This window comes from Pelodiscus sinensis, chromosome 20 (genome assembly GCF_052426305.1).
Source record: "Pelodiscus sinensis isolate ZL-2025 chromosome 20, ASM5242630v1, whole genome shotgun sequence".
Lineage (NCBI taxonomy): Eukaryota > Metazoa > Chordata > Testudines > Trionychidae > Pelodiscus > Pelodiscus sinensis.
In genome coordinates, this window is record NC_143071.1 from 234,406 (window position 1) to 254,846 (window position 20,441).

A 20,441-nucleotide genomic window follows, 5' to 3' on the forward strand; every position below is an offset into this window, starting at 1 on the left:
GGCCCACTGTCTATTCTGCCCTGGGGCCTAGCATTGCTGCCAGCAGGCCTGCCAAAGCCTGCTTGTCTGCTCTGCCCTGCTACCTGGCAACCAGAGCCCACAGCTTCTTTGTTGTACTGTCTTTCCAAGGGGCAGGAGCTTTTACAATGTTGGATGCTCTATGCTCCAAGACCCTGAGTCCTCTGCTGGGCCTAAGGGACAGAGCCTGACTATTTCCTGCTCTGCGAAGTCCCTTGCTGTTGGTGGTGCCCATTGTCATGGTGAGGTGAGGAGGCTCCCCCTCCCCCCCATTGACCCAAAGGAGGAGGGACCCCTGCAAACCCACAGCACTCTCTCATGTTAGCTTTTTCACACTGTAAATGTGCTGCTGAAGTTGTTCTTTAGTTCAGTGTTTCTCAACAAGTGGTATGAGAGAGAAGCCTGGGGGGTACATCAACACCTGAAATTTGGAGAAAACTGAATTTTTGTTTTAAGTTTTACAGCGCTTTCTTATTTTTCTACTTTTTACACCCAAAAATTTCATCGCCTGCCCAGCTATGATTAAGTTGTTTAAACAAATGTGTTGCAATGGTAGGGAAAAAAAATGTGTCTCTCTGAAAACTGTAGGTACTGGGAGTACTTATTGTTTTTTATAAGGAGTACTTTATAAAAAAAGGTTGAGAAACACTGCTTTAGTTTACTTGGGGAAAAACCATGCAGTGTTCATCTGACATGGCCCATTGCTAGGCAATCCGGCGTGGGATTAGAAAGCGCAGCCTTACCCCTGTCAGGGCAGGGTGGCTGGGGATCCTGGTATCAGCCCAACATGGTGGGGGCTCCTGCTGTCCCTGTCTTCACCTCCCCCATCTTCCAGGTCCATCTGCATAATCCCCAGCCCCTCTATAGAGAGAGAGAGACAGACAGACAGACAGACAGACGAGTGAGAGAAAAATCAAATACCACCACATTAACTATTTTGACCACCACCAAGCAGCATAAAGTGCCTCTGAACATGTAATCCCGTGGTATTAAGGATCTGGCTACTGAAGAAATGGTACCTCTTTTACAGTGTTCATTGCATTGCTGGAAAGTTAAATCCAACACAAGTAAAAATTAACACTAATTATAATAGGAACAATAGGAAAGCAAGAAAAAAACTAATTGGTAAAGAAATTATTTGTATTGCTTATGATTATTACAAAGAACTACCATAACCAACTCATTGGGGAACACTGACAATGGAACATCATTTAGCCTTATTAATAATAAACAGTTACCTGGCATTGACCTCAGTGTGCATCAAAAGGGATGTTAAAGCGGCAATGTTTTGCCAAATTCCTTGCTAGGTCCAGGCACAATCTGAAGTCAGTGACAGTGCATGCTAATGGAGACCCATTTCATTCCAAATGACCTGATTCAGCGTCAGGTTGGCAGTTCTGAAGCCCGGCACAGCAATGTGTGATACAGGCAGTCCCCGGGTTACGTACAAGATAGGGACTGTAGGTTTGTTCTTAAGTTGAATTTGTATGTAAGTCGGAACTGGCGTCCAGATTCAGCCGCTGCTCTGCCCCGGGCTTCCTGGAATCAGCTGCTGATCAGTTTCAACAGCGGCTGAATCTGGACGCCTGGGACAGAGCAGCTGTGACGCTGCCGGGTAGGCCCCTGCAGCGCCGCACCTCGGCACTGTGGGGACCAACTCAGAAGCACCCCAGCTGCTCTACCCCAGGTGTCCCCAAGTCAGCCGCTGCTGAAACTGACCAGTGGCTGACTGCAGGAAGCCCGGGGCAGAGCAGCTCTGCCTCAGGCTTCCTGTAGTCAGCCGCTGGTCAGTTTCAGGAGCAGCTGACTTGGGGACGCCTGGGGCAGAGCAGCTGGGGTGCTGCTGGGTTGGTCCAGTAGCGCCGCACCTCGGCACTGTGGGACCAACCCGGCAGCCCCCCAGCTGCTCTACCCCAGGCGTCGGCGAGAAAAGCCTGGTCTGCTTGGGGGGGGGGCGCACTAGCTGCGCCCCCCCCCCCCAGCAGACCAGGGAAACGCGGAGCGGCTTTTCTCGCCGCGGAGGACACAGGCGGCGGGACTGCGGCACGTCTCAGCGGTCCCGCCGCCCGCGTCCTCCACAGCGAGAAAAGCCTGGTCTGCTGGGGGGGGCACAGTAGCCCCCCACGTCTCCCTGGTCTGCTGGGGGGGGGCACTAGCTCCACATCTCCCTGGTCTGCTGGGGGGAAGGGCCACCCGCGCCACCAGAGGTGGCAACAGTGGGGAAGGCACCCCGCACTAGCGGGCCCCCCCCAGTTTGTAACTAGGGGTCCGACTTAAGTCGGACTGACGTAACCCGGGGACTGCCTATACATTGGTTAGTGTCCCTTGAGAGGATGACCCAGAAGGCAGCAGCTACACTGTTCCAGGATCTTGTTGACATTACAATCCCAGGAGGTGGCCACAAGGGCTGAGGCTAATCCAAGGGAAGGGAGAAGTTAGCTGCTCCTGCCCAGCAATGCTTACCAGACGGTGACAGCCAGCAGTCAGGATGGCCCATAACCCCACTAGACAGCACTGTGTAGGGATAGCTCAGTGGTTTGAGCATTGGCCTGTTAAACCCAGGGTTGTGAGCTCAATCCTTGAGGGGACCATTTAGAGATTTGGGGCAAATCTGTCAGGGATGGTGCTTGGTCCTGCTCTGAGGGTAGGGGTCTGGACTCAATGATCTCAAGGTCCCTTCCAGCTCTATGAGATGGTATATCTCCTTATATTGTACAAGCCAAGGCCTCATCTATCACGTGACTTCTCCAGATTTCTGGTTTAGCCTTGTATGTAGGGCTCACTGTGATAAACGCCTCTCCCAGTTCCTTAGTACACACCTCATCAAGCTGAAGGAGACTGTGCACAAATAGTATGAAGAAATGTGCAGTCAACTGGACATGTTGAGAATGAATGTACAGGAAAGTAAACAAAATGGCCAAGCAACAGTTTTTGGCTCACTGGGTCATTTGTACGTCATACATTATATTCTTCTGGTGTGATGGATAAACATCCTCTCCATTCAAATATAAAAAAGGAGAACATTGGGCCTGCTGGGAGCCTACACGTTACTAGCAGCATGAACATGAACAAAGGCAGTGAAACAGGAGACACAGCGTTGGCAAAACTACAGCACACTAGGTCAGGTCAACATATTCCTGACCAGAGAGGATGGTACCAAAACACACACTGATCTCTCCAACTATGTAAACCCATTCATAAGCACTGGCACAGGAACACACCAGCTCCTTGTAACTTATGGATGGGACAGCAGGACAGTGGCTGTTTTGTTGGAATGCACAGGTACAAGGACAAGGGTGGCAGCTAACAGCATCTGGCCTGCAAGACAAAAGGGGTTTGTATCAAAGTATAAAAAGAGAGGCCATAAGAGGGGCAGCTTTGTATGGGCCAAGGGAGCAGTTGGGCTGACAACCTTTAATCAATGTGTCACACTAGAGTTGTGATAAAGAATAGATGGTGAAATCTACAAGACAAAGCCTAAAGTGGCTGATGAATGTTTAGCACTAACCTGTAAATAGCCCAGAGAACCAAACCACCCTCCCCCCCCACTGTGAGGTGTCAGTGCAAACAAGCAACAGCAAGCAATCTCTGCTGCGAATGTGAACAAACTTGTGTGTCTTAGTGCCTGACTGAACAAGAGTGGACTTGTAGGTGCTGAAGTTTTACGTTGTTTTGTTCTCAAGCGTGGTTATGTAAAAACATTATAACTGCATGATGTGCTCTCTCAGCACATTACACTGCAGTACTTGCATCCAGGGATCTGAAATCTTTTCTTTACCTTCTTACAGTACAAATAGTTGTGATCAAAATAGTAATAGAGAGTTCTAGTGTCCGGAGCTCACTTTGGCTATGTCTAGACTGCAAGCCTCTTTTGAAAGAGGCTCTTTCGAAAAAGAGCGTCTAGACAGCACGCGGAATTTCGAAAAAGCAAGCCGCTTTTTCGAAAGAAAGCACCCAGTGAGTCTGGATGCTCTCTTTCTAAAAAGCCTGTTTGCTTTCAAGAACGCCTTCTTTCGAAAGAGCACTTTCGAAAGAAGGCGTTCTTCCTCGTGGAATTAGGTTTACCACCGTCGAAAGAAAAGCCGCATTCTTTCGATTTAATTTCGAAAGAACGCGGCTGCAGTCTAGACGCAGGTGAAGTTTTTTCGAAAAAAGGGTACTTTTTTCGAAAAAAACCCTGAGTCTGGACACAGCCTTTATGTTTAAGTGAAATTGAAAAAATATCCATAATATTTATAAGAAATTAAAATGATATTCTAGTATTGCTTAACAGGTGATTAACACAGCAATTAATTGCAATTCTTTTGTAATCAAGTTATCTTGGATTAGCTGAGATTAACCAATAGCCTTACTAATGTGTATATTAGCTGTAGCTAAAATAGGTGCTCACAGTCTTCTCTCTCCTGCTGAGTACTCTGTTCCACAAACAGTTAGTAACAAAATATTTACCCTACTTTCTTAATTTGCATGTGTAACCCTTGTGCTAGGTGGAGCCAACAGCACTCAGGGCTGGGTACAATAGCTAGGGATTTCTTTTCAACAATAGACCACGTAATCCACTCAAGCCCCAGCCTGTAACCTGGAAAAAAATCACACACCACCCCAGGCACCGCTGAGTGGCAATACTGCCCCTCTTGCAGGCACAGTGTCTGTGGAAGAGAAATGTTTAATAAAAGGAGAGACATCACCTGACATTAATTAGGGAAGATACCACAAGAAGGATTCATAATCATCAAACAGTGAGCAGGACACTTACCCAGAGCGTGTGAGACATTGTCTTCTGTCTGATTCTTGAGTTCTGCAATCCAAAGCTCCTTCTTTATGTCCTCTCACCCCACTCGGGGACAGTCCTTGGTCAGTGAGAACCCTGGTTCAGAGGTGGAGCCATGTGAGTTCACCTCCCTCCTGGGGAAGAATGCACTTGCTCGTTTTGTCCTCCAGCTGCTGTTCCACTCACTACCTGGGGAAGAATGCATTTGTGTGCTTTGCCCTCCAGCTGTGGCCATTTGTGGTCATCTTCTGCTGCCTTCTGCCTCTCTGGTGTGACCTCAGCTGGTCAGTTTCTTGAGGCTGCACCCAGCTCTTAGTTATTGTCAGCTATTCATGGGGGGAACCTGAAACAGGCTGGGAGGAAATGCTGCCCCATCACACATGATATCAGGACCATTGAACACTGAACAAGAGAGTCCATACAGTCTCTCTAGCACTGTCTGTGACCAGTGGAGGAAACACATTAAAGCAGAAGGTCCTCAAGCAGCAGCTACGCCTCCTAGCTCAGACACCAACCCCACTCCTCTTACTCTCCCAGGGGCTGGCATTTGAGACCCCTGTTTAATAGAAACATAGAATCGTGGACTGGAAGGGACCTCGAGAAGTCGTCTAGTCCAGTCCCCTGCCCTTGTGGCAGGACCAAGCTCCATCTCTAGACCATCGCTGACAGGTGTGTGTCTAATCTGATCTTCAAATTCCCCAATGGTGCATCTTGCTGTGCCTGGTAACAGCTGTTCAGGAGCAACTGCTGAGTGGTGCAAGGAGCCTTCCTGTGTGGCTTGTGCTGCTGGGGACCCTTTTTTACCATTTCAGCTATACGGAGTGGAAGCATTTCAGGGTGGTCTCCATCTCCAACTGGCCTTCTAGCTGGGACTTGCTTTATTGCAGCGTCTCACAGGTCCTGCCCAGGCTGGACTAAGTGCATGGGCTCCTTCTTTATCCAGCCAGTGCTTAACCATGTCCCCTAACTACTCTTTGGGGATTGAAGCTTGGCCCCATCCCTTTATCCCCTTTTCAAACCCTGGCTCCTTGGGCAGAGCAGCCGACCCATGGGTACTAGCAATACAGTATAACAGCTCCTGCACTCGCTGTCTGGAGGGCCCTAGGGTTGCAGGTTCTGGGGCGCTCTCCCATCTGTCCCATTGTTCTGGATGGCAGACCACTCTTCCAGTCACTGCCTTGAATATGGAAACTCCCTGAGAGGCCACAAAGCCACTTATGGTCATCAAAATCCATGGCAGTCTCTGGCCCCATTCCTCCACTGCAGACTCACAGCTTTGCCCCAAAGGGCTGTGGGGTATGCTTCGACTGTTCAACCTGGCCAGCATGAGGAAGGTGTCCTGCTCTGCGCAATCTCTGCTTAATCCCAAATGCTTCACAAATCCCTTCAGTAATGGCCCCAGGACTGCATTGCACCAGGATGAGTCAGTTCTCTTTTGAAATGCCCCCTCCCCCATGATAATTACCTGCCCAATTAGTGCACAGGCTGTGCTTGGAAAAGGGATGCTGGATTTGGGTTGTATCTGAGGCCAAGGCCCCTTCTATTCTCTGCTATTGCGGAAGCCCAGTGATTACTCCAACATCTGCATTATTGGCTGCACAGGGCAGGAAGTTCTTTGCAAATTATTTCACATCAAGGCTCATATGTGGCCACTAGCCAGCAGCTTGCAACCTAACCAAGGTTTCTTTATTCCCAAATCAGCCTCTTCATGGACTGAAGAAGTTATTTTTGTTCTCAGTGCAGTGGGAATCACTCTAACTGCTTCTCTTTCTTCCCCAGCCTTCATGGCTAGGATTAACTGGGATTTGCTGCCTCCATTTCCTGTTCATAAGCACCTGTGCTACTCTAGCCCATGCCTGTGCCAGGGCCCATAAAGCTTGGTTGCCTGGGTAGAGCAATGACAAGCAATGGCTCAGAGACAAGAAAAAACCAAGTTGATTAACTACAGAGAGACAGATTTAATGAGTAAAGGGAAGGAGGCATAAAAGTAATAAATGATTACAAACAAAAGAAAGAAATTGATTACTAAGCCCATGCAAATAGTGGAGAGTTTCATTAGGAAAAGGCAAAACAGTGGAAAAGTAGACTGCAGTGCCACTTTTGGCTGCAAAACTGCCTTGTTTTGGCAGCAAAATAAAACCACCTTGATGACACGTAACAGATTTTTTGTGGCAAAGTATCAGCGTAGACCCCGTGCTTGGTTTTGTCACTGTAAATGGCCTCCAAGATGTGTTCCTTAATGCCCATCCAGACGGCTCTGGTCAGCATTTCAGCTCTGCTGCCCTGCTGAGTGATAAATGACCCTCTGCTCCTCTCTCTTTAAAGGATGGGGCATTTTTGAAACAGCTTCCCAGCTAGCCACAGCAGTTCCATGGGGCAAACTATCTCTTGCTGGGTCCAATGTAGAACTCTTAGATCTGCTCTTAAGAGAAGGCTGCTCAGGCCCACCTGCACTCCAGCAATAGGAATTTCTATATCTACAAGCAGATTTCTCATGGCTTGTATGGAAAGCGGGTATGAGCAGGACACAGTGTAAAGCAAAGGAAAAGTGGCTGGCAGGGCATGCCTGTGCTACCCAGTTCTGTCACCAAAATCTGCTTTTTGTTGATAAAACAGGGAGGCTGTGTCTACATTGGCACCCCTTTCCGGAAAAGGGATGCTAATGTAGACTTTGGAATAGGCAAGTAGGAATAAGAGATCCTCTGGAAAAGGCTTTATTTTCTGGAGAATCACATCTAGACTGGCGCTTTTCTCCGGCTTATCTCCAAGCCGGAAAAAAGCGGCAGCCATGTTAATGCAAATGCCGCAGGGGATATTTAAATCCCCTGCGGATTTGCCTATTCCAAAGTGCTACATTAGCATCCCTTTTCCGGAAGGGATGCCAGTGTAGACACAGCCGGAGAGTGTTTACACTGCAATGTGACTTTTGTCAGGAAAAACATTCAGTTTAGGCAACAAAAAACTCTCAGCCCTACCAGAGACTTGTCTTTTCCCTCCCTTTATTGTCAACAAGAGCCAGTGTGGCTGCTGCTGTTTGTTTTATTGACAGAATTGGCTTCTACCAACATCCCACAATGCCTGCCCATACCGCTCTACTCAGTGTTTTGATCTCTGCTGCCTGCTCGCATGTGCCCCTCCCTTCTCAAAGCTCCAGGAAGTGTCTGACAGGCTTGGGGAACAAACAAAGAGCAAATCATTGGAATGCTCCTGTTCTGCCCTGCTAGGAGCACAGCAGTGGGTAGGGGACAGGGTTAGCTGCTGTGCTGCTTTGACATTCCTCAGCATGGAGAGCTTAGAGCTCCATTCCCAGCAGCTGAGGCAGCTTTGGGAGAACTCGGTGGGAATCCCAAGATGTGCAGGGATCGGCTATGCCTTCCCACAACTCTGCCCTGCAGGATACAGACCCTCAGTGTACTGCTCACACTTTTGATGATGGTGCTTCCAATGTGGACATGATCTGTGGTCAGAGGGAGCAAGTGTGAACCCCCTCTGAAGAGTTTGGTTGTGTCTACTTTTGGGTGTCAACAAAACTCAGTAGTGTGGCCACACCCTGAGGCAGGCGAACAAGGAGGCAAAGGTGGCAAACCATGACTCTGGGGCTGTGCACAATGCCTGCCAGTTCTCTTCTTAGTAGCAACCCCCCCTGCCAAAAGATAGCCACTGAGCAGACAATGGCTAAGGAGTCTTGTTTGCACCTCGCTGAGTGTCAATTGCCTTTTCTCTCTGAGAGACCATTTTTGGACTCCCCAGATATATCTGGCTAACATAATATTAATCATGATTTCAGCTTGTGTTTATTACTTTACATATAACATGGTTATGTGCCTTTTGCCATTGTATAAATTGATCCACAGATTATTAATTTTTAAATGCCTTATACAACAATTTTTGCAGAAGGGTATGAACACAGAGGTACAGCCTCAGAGAAAAAAAACATGGACCTTTTATCCTGCTCCTTGTTCCTTATTGTGGCATTATCTCCCTGTATCATGAGACAATATTCACCTAAACAACTGAACAAAACTATGATTGTATCCAGTTATGTCAGCTAGTGAACAACAGCACACCCCAAATTGTGCAAATGGTTCAGACCGGAGAGTAAGGAGAAGTTGGTGGACTGTCCAATAGCTTTCAGCATTCTCTCCTGAACTTGGAAGTTTCTGGTCATTATGGTATGGAGGGGGTGAGAAAAAGCAATAACAAAACTTTTAAAAAAAATCACTATTTTAGAGTTTAGTGATTTTTGAAAAGTCCCCAATAGATCTGAGCTACGATATGGCAAAGTAATATCTGGTGATGTGATCAAATGCCCCTCAAAAAAGAAAACCCCACATGATAGAGAGATATAAGATACATCCAATTTCATAGCACTAGACAATCCAGCTGCCTCTGCTGAGTTCCAGCCCAGGGTTCTAAAAGTGTGTGTGGGGGGGTGTCCTGCACTGTTCCATCCATGTGCAGATGTTTTTCGTCCATGCCCAGAATAAATTCTGTTATGTGCAGAATTTATGTTATGTTATTTCTGTTATGTGCAGAAGGCATTGAGGATGTGCACCCCCAGTAGAAGCACACACCTCGCTGTCGGTGCTTTGCTAATCAGCCAGGGGCACTGGAATCTCTCCTGACAGGCCGCTCAAGTGCCCAGCTTACAAGGGACACTGGTGTCCTGCCATTAGGTCAATGGGGAACCTCCCATCACACACTGACCATCTGATCATCAATCCAAACCCCTTGGGCCACTTTCTACCCAAGCTCCAGATCAGGGTCCCTCAGTTTCTCCAGGCCACTGAGGGACCCATTAGCTCCAGCTCCTCCTCAGCTTTGGGCGTCTCCAGATCCAGGGCAGCATCTGGTGTGACAGCAGGGTCAGTAGACAGCAGTAAGAAGAGCACATCTGCCTCCTTCCCTGACTCAGCAGCAGAGTCCACAGGGAGCAACCTGTGTCTGGCTCCTTCCCTGGTGCTGCATCAACTGAGCTAGGGGACCCACCTCTAATACATCCTGCTCTACCCCTCCACTCCCAGGGGCAGAGTAAGTTTGGTCTGGCTCCACCCACCCAAGCAGAGAGAACAGCCCCTCACCCTATTGCTCGGAGGGAGACCTCCATCTGCAAACAATCCCAACTCAGTAGGGAAAATCCTACAAGAGACTTTCCCAACATTTGGAAACTGAGAGTTGGATTCCAAAGGATTTCACAGCATCTGAGAGATGTTCAAATTCCCTTTTCAGATTTCTAACACTTTCGTCTAAGGCCCTAATTTACTATGTTATACAATAAAAGAAATAAAGTGATTTCCAAGCAGCAGGTTGAAAACACTGAATCCTAGCACTCAGTGCGAGGTGGATGCACAGAAAGTGAAGACGGCAAATTCTACATGGCTCAAACAGAGAAATCATTGCTGGGGCAATTTGGAAGGGAGTTCTTTTTTTTAACCCTGTTAAAATACTGGGTTCAAAAAAGAGCTACATAAATTCATGGAGGATAGGTCCATCAATGGCTATTAGCCAGGATGGGCAGAGATGGTGTCCCCTAGCTTCTGCTTGTCAGAAGCTGGGAGTGGGTGACAGGGCATGGATCACTTGATGATTCCATGTTCTGTTCACTCCCTTTGGAAGAACTGGCATTGGCCACTATCGGAAGACAGGATACTGGGTAGACAGGCCTTTGGTCTGACCCAGTCTGGCTATTCTTATATTTCTTATGAATCCTGCCAACTCAGGACTCCTTCAGGTGTTACAGAGGCTGAAAAAAGCCAAACCCATTTTCCTCCATCCCTAATTCTGCTCCTTCTCTCTGATATTTTTTACACATATTTAAAATAAGGAAAATGATACAAAAATGAACAGCTTTTCAGCACACTCCAGTGCCATATGAAAACAACTGGGAATGAGACAATCTATCCGTAGTGGGGGAACCTCGTGACTAAAAGTCCCTTTGCACTGGGAGGAAAAGTGTAAATGGGTTCCCTCAAATTTGCTTAGAGTAGTAAAAATAATGAAGGTCTTGACAGGCCTTGAGGAAAATTAATAAATTTATCTGTCTACTATACATGGGCTATTTTTAAATGAAAAAATAGCTTTGTTTTTACATCTGAATATTTAACTTGGGCTAGCTAACTCCACGTAAAATCAAGGCCTAGACAGATTTATCCTCCATTTACCTAGTTGAGGTCACTCCTGGTTCAATGGATATTTCTGTTGGAAGGACCCTCAACTTCCATGACATAGGTAAAAACAGCTGGCCAAAAGACTTGTGGGATTCACCCAAGGAAGTGTGAGCTGCAAAAGGGAAAAGCAGACAACTCAGCCAAGGGAGCTAAAAGACTATTGTGAAAAAAATGCTTCATTAAAGCTCACAGTATTGGACTTAACAAAAGAAAAACTATTATTTTCTCGGCCCTAGACAAGATATTTATGATCTTTATCTCTCCTGTCGCTTCTCTGATGATAAATAAGTGCTGCATTTTCCACATTTTCAGCATTCATAGGGTTTCTCGTGTGGATCCTCTGATGTTTAATGTGAGACGAGCACTTGGTGAAGGCTTTCCCACACTCAAAGCATTTATAGGGTTTCTCCCCTATGTGGACCCTTTTATGGGTAGTAAAGGCTGCTCTCTGACAGAAGGTTCTCCCACACTCACAGCATTCATAGGGTCTCTCCCTTGTGTGGATCCTCTTATATGTAATAAGGTGTGAGCCGTGAGCAAACGTTCTCCCACACTCACCACATTCATAGGGTTTCTCCCCTGTGTAGATCCTCAGGTGTTTATAAGGGTTGAGCTCTGGGAGAAGGCTTTCCTGCACTCAAAGCATTTATAGGGCTTCTCCCCAGTGTGGGTCCTCTGATGCATAATAAGGGTTGAGCACTCAGTGAAGGCTTTCCCACAATCAAAGCTTCTCCCCCGTGTGGATTCTCTCATGTCTAATAAGATGTGCACGTGTACCAAACTTTTTCCCACACTCAAAGCATGTGTTAGTTTTCTCTCCTTTGAGGATTCTCTGCTGGGCTGTCACTTTGAGGTCTTTGCGAGTTCTCCTATAATTACCTGATTTACCAGTTTTCTGCACTGGCTGGTTTCCCTGTAGCTTTGCTGGCTTGTGCTGACTCTTACAGACTGTGCTCTTCTCACAACTTCTGGGCACAGGCCTTTTATATCTTTGAAGTAATGCCCCATGTGGTTCCACATCATCTTCCTGCTGGGGATTCTGCTTCACCGTCTCACTCACCATCCCCGTACCTGCACAGAAACAAAAACCTCAGAAACAGGAATGGAAAAGGGGAAGAAGCAGCCAGAACAGCTGGAGATGGAAACAATATCAGGGACTAAATTTCCCCAAACTCCTCCTTTGGGAGAAGAGAGGAGGGGATTAATTCAGCATCCAGTCCCCATGCAAACATACAGAAAGAAGGAAGTTTGGGGAAGGAGCTACTGCCAGGAAGTAGGATGGGTAGGAAGCCAACAGCAATATCTATCCTGAGGATGTGACACTAGCTGGGAACAATCCTAAACTCAGAGAACTCAAAAGGGCTTTAGTAGGAATCCCAGCTGTTACCTTCAGCCACTGACAATTTAATGGTCCCTCACCTGTGCAGCTGCCACTCAGGGTATCTCTTTCCTCTGAGCTCTGGAGATCTGCAAACAGTAGCTCTTTCTCTCCTTCCAGCTGGGAGGTGACAGCGGATTTGGAAACTGGAAACCCTGCCCAGGACAACAGCAACAAGTGAAATCAGGTAAACCCATGGGACATTAAAAGCAATGTGTCATCCTGTGGCACGTTAGGGACTAACAAAAATACATGTATAATATGAGCTTTCGTGGGTAAACCCCATTTCATCAGATGAGCTGGAGACATTGGTCACACAAAAAAGTTGTGTTATTTTAACTCCATCTCATTTTAAAGAAGTAAAATCCTGAGGCCAGCTCCCCAGGTGCTCAAAGGCACAAGACATTTTCTTCTGATAAATTTAACTGTGCCCCTGTATACAGGGAACACACAGAGCCAGGCACACATGGGCAAAAGGGCTCCTAAAATCCATGTCACAGAAAGAAAAGACTGCAACCAGAGAAGTCATCCTGGAACTGCTTTTTACTGAGAGGCCCATAGGCACTTCAGGAGGGGGAAACACATGAGGCCTCTCTCTGTTACAGTTGGAAAGCTTTTTTTCTAATCTCAAACATAAAATCTTCCTTGCTACAAAGTAAACGCATTAAGAGCCCTGATGGAGAGACCTCTGAGTAATTAGCAACAATCTTTAAAGATGACTTTCAAGTCACCAGGCCCTATGAAATCCATCCAAGAATACATAATGGACTGGCTGAAGAGTATCTGAGCCACTGGCAATTATTTTTGACAACTAATAAAGGATGGGACATATCTGAGGGCTTGTCTTCTCTGCCACAGAGCTCAACACTGGAGCGGTTGATCTTCTGGTGTTCAATTTAGCAGGTCTAGTAAAGACCCACTAAACTGAATGCTGGTGGTGTCCCCGTCGACCACGGTACTCCTCACAGTCGCAAGGAGTAAGGGAAGTCAATGGGAGCATTTCTCCCATTGGCCTTCCACTGTGGGGACAGACCCAAAACTCAGCTTAAGGTATGTTCACTCCAGCTATGTTATTTATGTAGCTGGAGTTGTGTTCCTTAAGCCAACCTTCCAGCTTTAGTATAGACCTGCTTATTCACATTGTCCAGGGTAGGGTTAATTGGTCCAATGGTTTTCTGAGCTCCAGCCCTCCTAAAACAAGCTTTTGAAAAAAAATCACCTTGCACTTGTCACATGTTCTTGCATAACTGGAGTTCTAATGATCTCTCTGAGTAACAGCAGTCACATGGGAACTGTCAGCTGGTGGAAGACTCACATGCTACTTTGGAGATGCAGGATAGAATACGGCAATAACTGTAAAGCTCAGAACTTTGGATCAGCAAAAGCCAACCCAGTAAGAACAAAAAGTGGCCAGACTGGGTAAGACCAATGTCCGTCTGTCCCAGAGTCCTGTCTTCCAGAAGTAGCCAATGACAGATGAAATAAACAAAAGGGGCTAAGTACTGAGTGACCCATTCCCTATTCCACTCAGAGTATGTGGCAGTCAGAGGGCATTGGGCTGCATCACTGCCCATCTTGGCTAATTGCCATTGATGGGCCTGTCCTCCAAGAACTTGCCTAACCCTTTTGTAGCCCACATGACATGCCCTTAAAGACTAACACATTTATTTGGGTGTAAGTTATCGTGAACAAAGACCCACTGAGTCAGAGGCTCGAGTGGTAACCACTGATTTAGACGTCTTCCCTTGGTATCTGTCATTACGGGTATGTTTTCTAATGTACATTGCTCTGCATGTAATAAGACTGAATTTCAGCTATCATGACATTTCTGAATTATCCAATTTTGTGAGAATCCTTTGTCTGCTTTGGACTTAACTCTCTTCTTTTTCCAATGACACCCATGCTAGTGGGCTCCAGGGCTCAGTGAGAGGTAAATGAAGGCCCAGAAAGACCCCTCTGTGCAACGGTACAGGAGTGGTGATGCTACAGAAGTTTGAGGGGGACTGTGAATCTTAACTCTGCATTTCCCCTTCTAAGAACCGCGGGGCAGGCCCCTTACCCAGAGAGGTCACGTTCTCGTAGTTCTCCTGCATGACGGCTCTGTACAGGGCTCTCTGAGCGGGGTCCAGCAGAGCCCACTCTGCCCTGGTGAAATACACGGCCACCTCCTCGAAGATCACCAGCCCCTGGAAGAACAAGAGCCCCCCCCCCCCCAGTGCCTGCTGCCCCACTCACAGCCCCAACAGTCACAGGGGAGAAGGGCCAATCACATGGAAGCTCTGGGAGGCAGGCAGGCAGCATAGTCCCAACCACACCCCATCAGAAGAGCCTGGAAGCAAAGAGAAAAGGAGGGTGGGGAGAGCCCTTCACCCCTCCCAGCAGAGAGAGGGCAGGAGTCTTCACATTAATAATTCGCTGACTAGCCAGAAGCTGACTCAGGAGATGGAGCTCCCAGCAGGGTTCAGGGTCCAGGGTCCAGGGACAGCTCCCTGGTGCCAATTGCAACACCCTCTCCTCTGCCAGAGACCTGATGGGAGGCCCCTCCCTGGACCTCTCTGGTGGGTGCCCCTTTATACCTCACAGCAGCCTCTGGCTAATACAGGTTGAACCTCTCTAATCTGGCACCCTCGGGACCTGACTGGAGCCGAACTAGAGAATTTGCTGAATCAGGGGAGGTCAATATTGTCTAGCAGCATTACCAACACTTACCCAGCTTACTGGGCTCTGAGAAGACATTTAGGGGTAAATTAGAGCTAAATAACAGCACAGAACATCAAGACCCTGGGCCGGTGGCTGTAAACAAACTTGTTGGGACCGCACAAAACTTGGCCACAACCATGATAAGTGGACATCCGGCTAACTCAGATCAAATAGGACCAGGGATGTTGCTGGTCCACAGAGGTGCAACTTGAACATCAGAGCCTGAACCTGCAACTCTGGCGAGCTTTCCCAGACATGTCCAGGTGGTCATTTGCTGTTCCACTGATTAGGCAGTTCCCTTCTACAAACCCAGGGGTCTGATTTTAGGATCTAAATTCCACAGTAAACAAATTCCAGCAGGTTTATCACACCCTGCTCCCTCCCTGTCTCCACCCTGTTGACTTCCTGCCCTCACCCAACTCCAGGGCTACTTCCCAGAAGTGCCCCCTCCAGATTTTACTGCCCTTCTCCTTCCAACAGGAATCCACCAGCAACTCCCTAATAATACCTACCTCAGCTGGCTCCACAGCTGCCATTTCCTGTCCCTGGAAGGACGGAATGACCTGGAATAAAACCCGAATGTTACGCCGCAGCCTGGAAGAGCACAAAGGACAAATGGGGACATGTCAGAACCAGGAATAATTTCACAATCTCGTTCCACCCAGTTCTTTCCCTGAACTCAGTGGTTCTCAAAGTGCTGTCTGCAGCTGCCTCACAGGTGGGCTGCAGCTTGAGACTCAGCTCCTCTCCCCCAGCATCTGGGAGCCCACACTGGAGCTCCAGCTCTGCAGCTCCCCTCCCCCATGAGGTATGAGTGCCAGCACCAGCTTCCCGCTGCAGGCAAGTAGGGAGTCCCAAAGCCTTGTGAGCCAGATCCAGCTTGTGGGGAGAGGAAGCGACTCCATGCACTGCCACTGCCACTCCCCCTCCCCTGGCAGGGGGAATGGCAGCATAAGGAAGCATTGTCTGGAGTCTTTTCCTGCTGTTCCCATTGGCCAGAGTTGTGTCCAATGGGAGCACCGGAGGCAGTACTTGGGAGCAGCAGGAGGTGCAAAGCCAAGTAAGCACCCCCTCATTCCCCTCATGCCTAGATCCTGCACTTCCATCCTCCTTGCACACGCTCCTGCACCCTCACTCCCACCTAGACCCACCACCCTCAGCCTGCTCCTACACCCAGTGGGACCAACATCCACTGCAGACCCTGGGGCAAGGTCGGGGGAGCATCCCTGGAAGTGTCCAGGTTGAGGTCAGTCTTAGCACCTGCACCTTACTTCCTGCACCCATTTTGTCATCATAGGTGGCTGACTGGTGGTCTGCCAAAGACTTGTGTTGAGTTGGATGGCCAAAAGGTTTGAGAACCACTGGTCTAGACTGTCATGCAAACAACAACAGAAGAAAATCAACACACAGTTAGTAATGGGGGAGACATTGTTCACCCAGACATCTGTTAGAAAAGAAATTCTACCAAACACAAAGTGTCCAATACATTTTGGGAATCATAGGATCATCAAATATTAGGGATGGAAGAGACTTCAAGAGGCATCTAGTCCAACCCTCTGCTCAAAGCAGGACCAACCCTAACTAAATCATCCCAGCCAGGACTTTGTCAAGCTGAGACTTAAAAACCTCCAAGGATGGAGATTCCACCACCTCCCCAGCTAACTCATTCCAGTGTTTCATCTCTCTCCTAGGGAAATAAAATTTCCTAATAACCAACCTAGATGTCTCTCACTGCTCTTGAGACCATTGATCCTAGTTCTGTCATCTGCCACCACTGAGAACAACCTCTCTCCAATCTCTTTGGAACCCCGCTTCAGGTAGTTGAAGGCTACCAAATCCCTCCTCTCTCGTCTCTTCTGTGGACTACTTAAGCCCAGTTCCCTCAGCCTCTCTTCCTAAAATGTGTGACCCGCCCCCTAATAATTTTCATTTCCCTTTGCTAAACATGCTCCAATTTGTCCACATCCTTCCTGTAGTGTGGGGTCCAAAACTAGACCTAATACTCCAGTTGTGCCCTCACCAGTGCCAAGTAGAGGGGAATAATCACTTTCCTAGATCTGCCATCAATGCTCCTACTCAGTGCTTTTTTTGTGACGGTACTGTCCGGAACAGCGTACCGTCACCTATATTCCCAGCCCACAGAAAGGGAATGGGATTTTCTCCCACGCATACCGGCACCTGTTTTCATGGGGCAGCTCAGCTCCTGCCAGAAGCCTGCTCAGGATGTGCAGCATTTTTTTTTCCTGGCTCCCAGCATAGCGCTGTGGCTCTTAAAGGGGCCACAACCACATTTCGGCCCCTAACGCGGAGTTGTTGGGGTTTTTTTTTGGCTCAACAAGTTTGCCCTAGAGTACCAATACCTTTTTTCTTACAAAAAAAGCACTGCTCCTACCAATACAGCCCAATATGCTGCTAGCCTTGTTGGCTACAAGGGCACACTGTTGACTCCTATCTAGTTTCTCATCTGCTGTAATCCCTAGGTCCTTTTCCGCAGAACTGCCATTTAGCCAGTTAGTCCCCATCCTGCAGCAGTGCATGGGACTAACTGAGGCACATATTATTCAAAAAAATTTTGTTCAGTGTCTGGATGAGGGCCTGAAACATAGGCCCATGTATCACAGGCTGGGTGAGGCCCAGTCACAATGGTCAAGACTTTGCTAATATAATGCAAAGAGAAGCTGTGAGCAAGAGGCAGACCCTGCTCACAGAAGTTGGCAAGAACCAGGCTGGTGTTACAGAAACACTCAGACCTAAGAGGAACTAGGCACAGGCTGTAAGCACATTCCAGAGGGGTCATAACAGAACACCTCATTAAGGAACACCTTGGTACCAACTTCCTCCTGACAAATAGCAGGCATACCTACGCAGGTTCAGGACAGGGTCTCTAAACTGACAGCACGATAGATAGTAATTGAACCCCCCTTGTGTGAAGTAAGGAGTGATAACTAAGCAACAACAGAAGGTGGCAACCTGAGATGTTAAGAGTGATGTATAACTTGCCTGTACCTGTCCATAAAAGTGTACCCCAAAGAGTTGTCTTTCTCCAGCCTGGGGGCAGTGATGGATTCACATATCACCCCATATCACTGACTGAGTTGGTATGCATGTGTAGTGGTTCGATAGAGTCTATTAACATCTATCACTGTACTCCATGTAACAATAAACCATGCCAGACGCCTTCGATCATTATGTGGTCTGGTCTTTGGGTGCTCTCTCAGAGTCTGCTGTGTGAGGAAGTGGGAATAAGGGTACAAGAGAGGGGCACTGGGGTGACGTATAGGGATGGGGAGTTGGGGATAAAGGCACAGGAGGACGGCACTGGGGTGTTGCCAAGGGGCGGGGAGGCGAGGATAAGGGCGCAGGAGGAGGGCACTGGGTTGACTCACTCCGCATGGCTGGCCATACTTCCAAGACTCTCTGCTTCCTTTTTTGCCCACATGCTGATGGTGCCCCACCACCACTAGTGTCTGCTTGTGTAGTAACACAAGCAGCAGCCCTCCAATTTGCTTCTGGTAGAAGTAACTGCCATACTAGTATGCCCTTGATTGCTTAGCCATCATAATTTGCCATTAGTAGCAAATTGTGTCAATGTGGCACCCTATCTCTCAGACTCTGCTATCCGTGTGCATGTCACGGCCTCTGGTCCAGAAGTAGCAGGGGTACCATTTCTGATTTTGATAGGGGAGGAGCTTTAACCATTATTCTATTCCAGAGTATACATCTGAAAACTTTTTTTTTTTTTTTTGCAGGTGATACCTTAGAAGTTAACTGACAGGAACAGTATACCTGCTTCTTATATAAAAATATATAACCTACCAATTAAAGCCATATTTTAGATTTATTTGTAAATTTAGAACAATCAACAGCAAGGTATTTCCAATCCCAAATCTTGAGGTATCTGTTTTGGAGCCTTAAACATGAGTTTGATGCTTTGTACATTCTCTTTAGTAGAGATGAACAAAAATTTCTTTAAAATTTGCTTAGTCCTGAAATTATTGTTATTTTTTAAAATATTATGGTCCAAATTGTGAAAAGGAGAATGAGATAGTTAATTTCTTCCAGGAATGTTTAAAAGTAAATAAATTACTGAAAAACAAACCACCCTTCAGACTGGAAAGAGGTTCCTACTGTGTTTCTTCAAGGATTTACAGATTATAAACATCCCCTCCCTGGCAGTCAGCGGCGGATTTGGGGCAGGGCGAGTGGGGCAGCTGCCTGAGGCCCCGCGCATGTGCAGTGTCAAAGGAGGGGCCCCGTGAAATTTCGCTGCCTGGGACCCCGCGGCGCTGCCTGGGGCCCCGCGGCACTCTCATCCGCCCCTGCTGGCAGTCACTGGAGGAACCCGAATTTGTGAGACTTAGCCACCCTCAGAACTATTAAAGAGGAAACAGGAGCTGAGATGACTTACCAGCTGGAAGAGAAGAACATACAGCAGATCAGACTCATGGATATAACATGGCTAGCTACTTAAGGCAGCATTGGTTTGTATTTTTTTTGCAGCTCCTTAGAACAGTTGTCGCCAACCTTTTTAAGCACAAGACCATTTTTTAATTTAAGTGCAATCCAGTATCTACCTCAAACTAAATACCCTGGCCCCACCTCCTTCGTGCCCCTTCTCCGAGGCCCTGCCCCTGCTCACTCTGTCCTCCCTCCCTCTCCCATCCTCCCTTCCTTTCACCAGGCAGGGGCAGAGGGTTGGGGCACAGGCTCTGGACTTGGGCTAAGGGATTTGGAGGGGGGGGCTCTGAGCTGAGTCTGGGGCAGGGAGTTGGGGTGCAGGAAGGGATTCAGGGTGCAGGCTTTGAGAGGCAGTTTGGGTCCAGGGGGCTAAGGGCGTGGGTTTGGATGCAGGAGGGGTTCATGACTGGGCAGGGGTCTGGGATTCTGGCTCCAGCTGGACATTGCTTACCTCAGGTGGCTCTCGGGTGTTGGTGCAGTGGGGCTAAGGCAGGCTCACCCCACCCTGGCCCTGCACCACTCAAAAGCAGCCAGCAAATTCCTTCCATCCCAGGTCCTGCTGTGCCCGCTCTCCGCTCTGTGGAGACAGAATACAGGATGGAAGAGGGGCACCCTGACGTCAGCGCCTCCTCCTTCCCTGCTCTGCACAACGGTGGGGAGGAAGGGCAGCTCCCATGCAAAGGGCAAGAGATGCAGCAGTGGGCAAGGGGGAGGGGCAGCTGAAGTGCTGTGCTTGGCCGCTGCTTGGCCAAACCAGTCAGGATCCCCTGTGAGAGGCTCCAAGATCTACCAGCAGATCCTGAGCTCCTGGTTGGTGACCACTGCCTTAAAAGGTGTTCTTGGAAAAAGCCCTAGATTTGAAAAGTGCAACCAAAGCCATGCTGGTGGGGGGACAGCTCATGTCAAAGATGCCTGGTGTCGTTCATTAGCTCAGCTGACACACCCAAAG

The 20,441-nt window shown here is 48.2% G+C and overlaps 1 protein-coding gene across 3 annotated transcripts in view; it reads right to left on the bottom strand.

Moving 5' to 3' along the window:
- Positions 1 to 20,441, bottom strand: part of LOC112543745 (uncharacterized) — a 59,420-nt gene that overhangs the window by 20,693 nt on the left and 18,286 nt on the right. For 2 of the 3 annotated variants that reach the window (XR_012896954.2, XR_012896955.2), the window contains exons 2-8: positions 19,944 to 20,069; positions 19,443 to 19,558; positions 15,547 to 15,597; positions 14,394 to 14,663; positions 12,376 to 12,489; positions 11,836 to 12,027; positions 4,775 to 4,978 (exon numbers count right to left, since the gene is read on the bottom strand). Coding sequence is in view for 1 of the 3 variants with exons in the window: in XM_075904252.2 (XP_075760367.1) it covers positions 9,605 to 9,638; positions 10,951 to 11,068; positions 11,836 to 12,027; positions 12,376 to 12,489; positions 14,394 to 14,427 (492 nt within the window). In the remaining 2 variants the exon portion in view is untranslated. Of the gene's footprint in view, positions 1 to 4,774; positions 4,979 to 6,986; positions 9,639 to 10,950; positions 11,069 to 11,835; positions 12,028 to 12,375; positions 12,490 to 14,393; positions 14,664 to 15,546; positions 15,598 to 19,442; positions 19,559 to 19,943; positions 20,070 to 20,441 lie in introns of those variants that run through there. The other variant, XM_075904252.2, reaches the window with a different exon arrangement.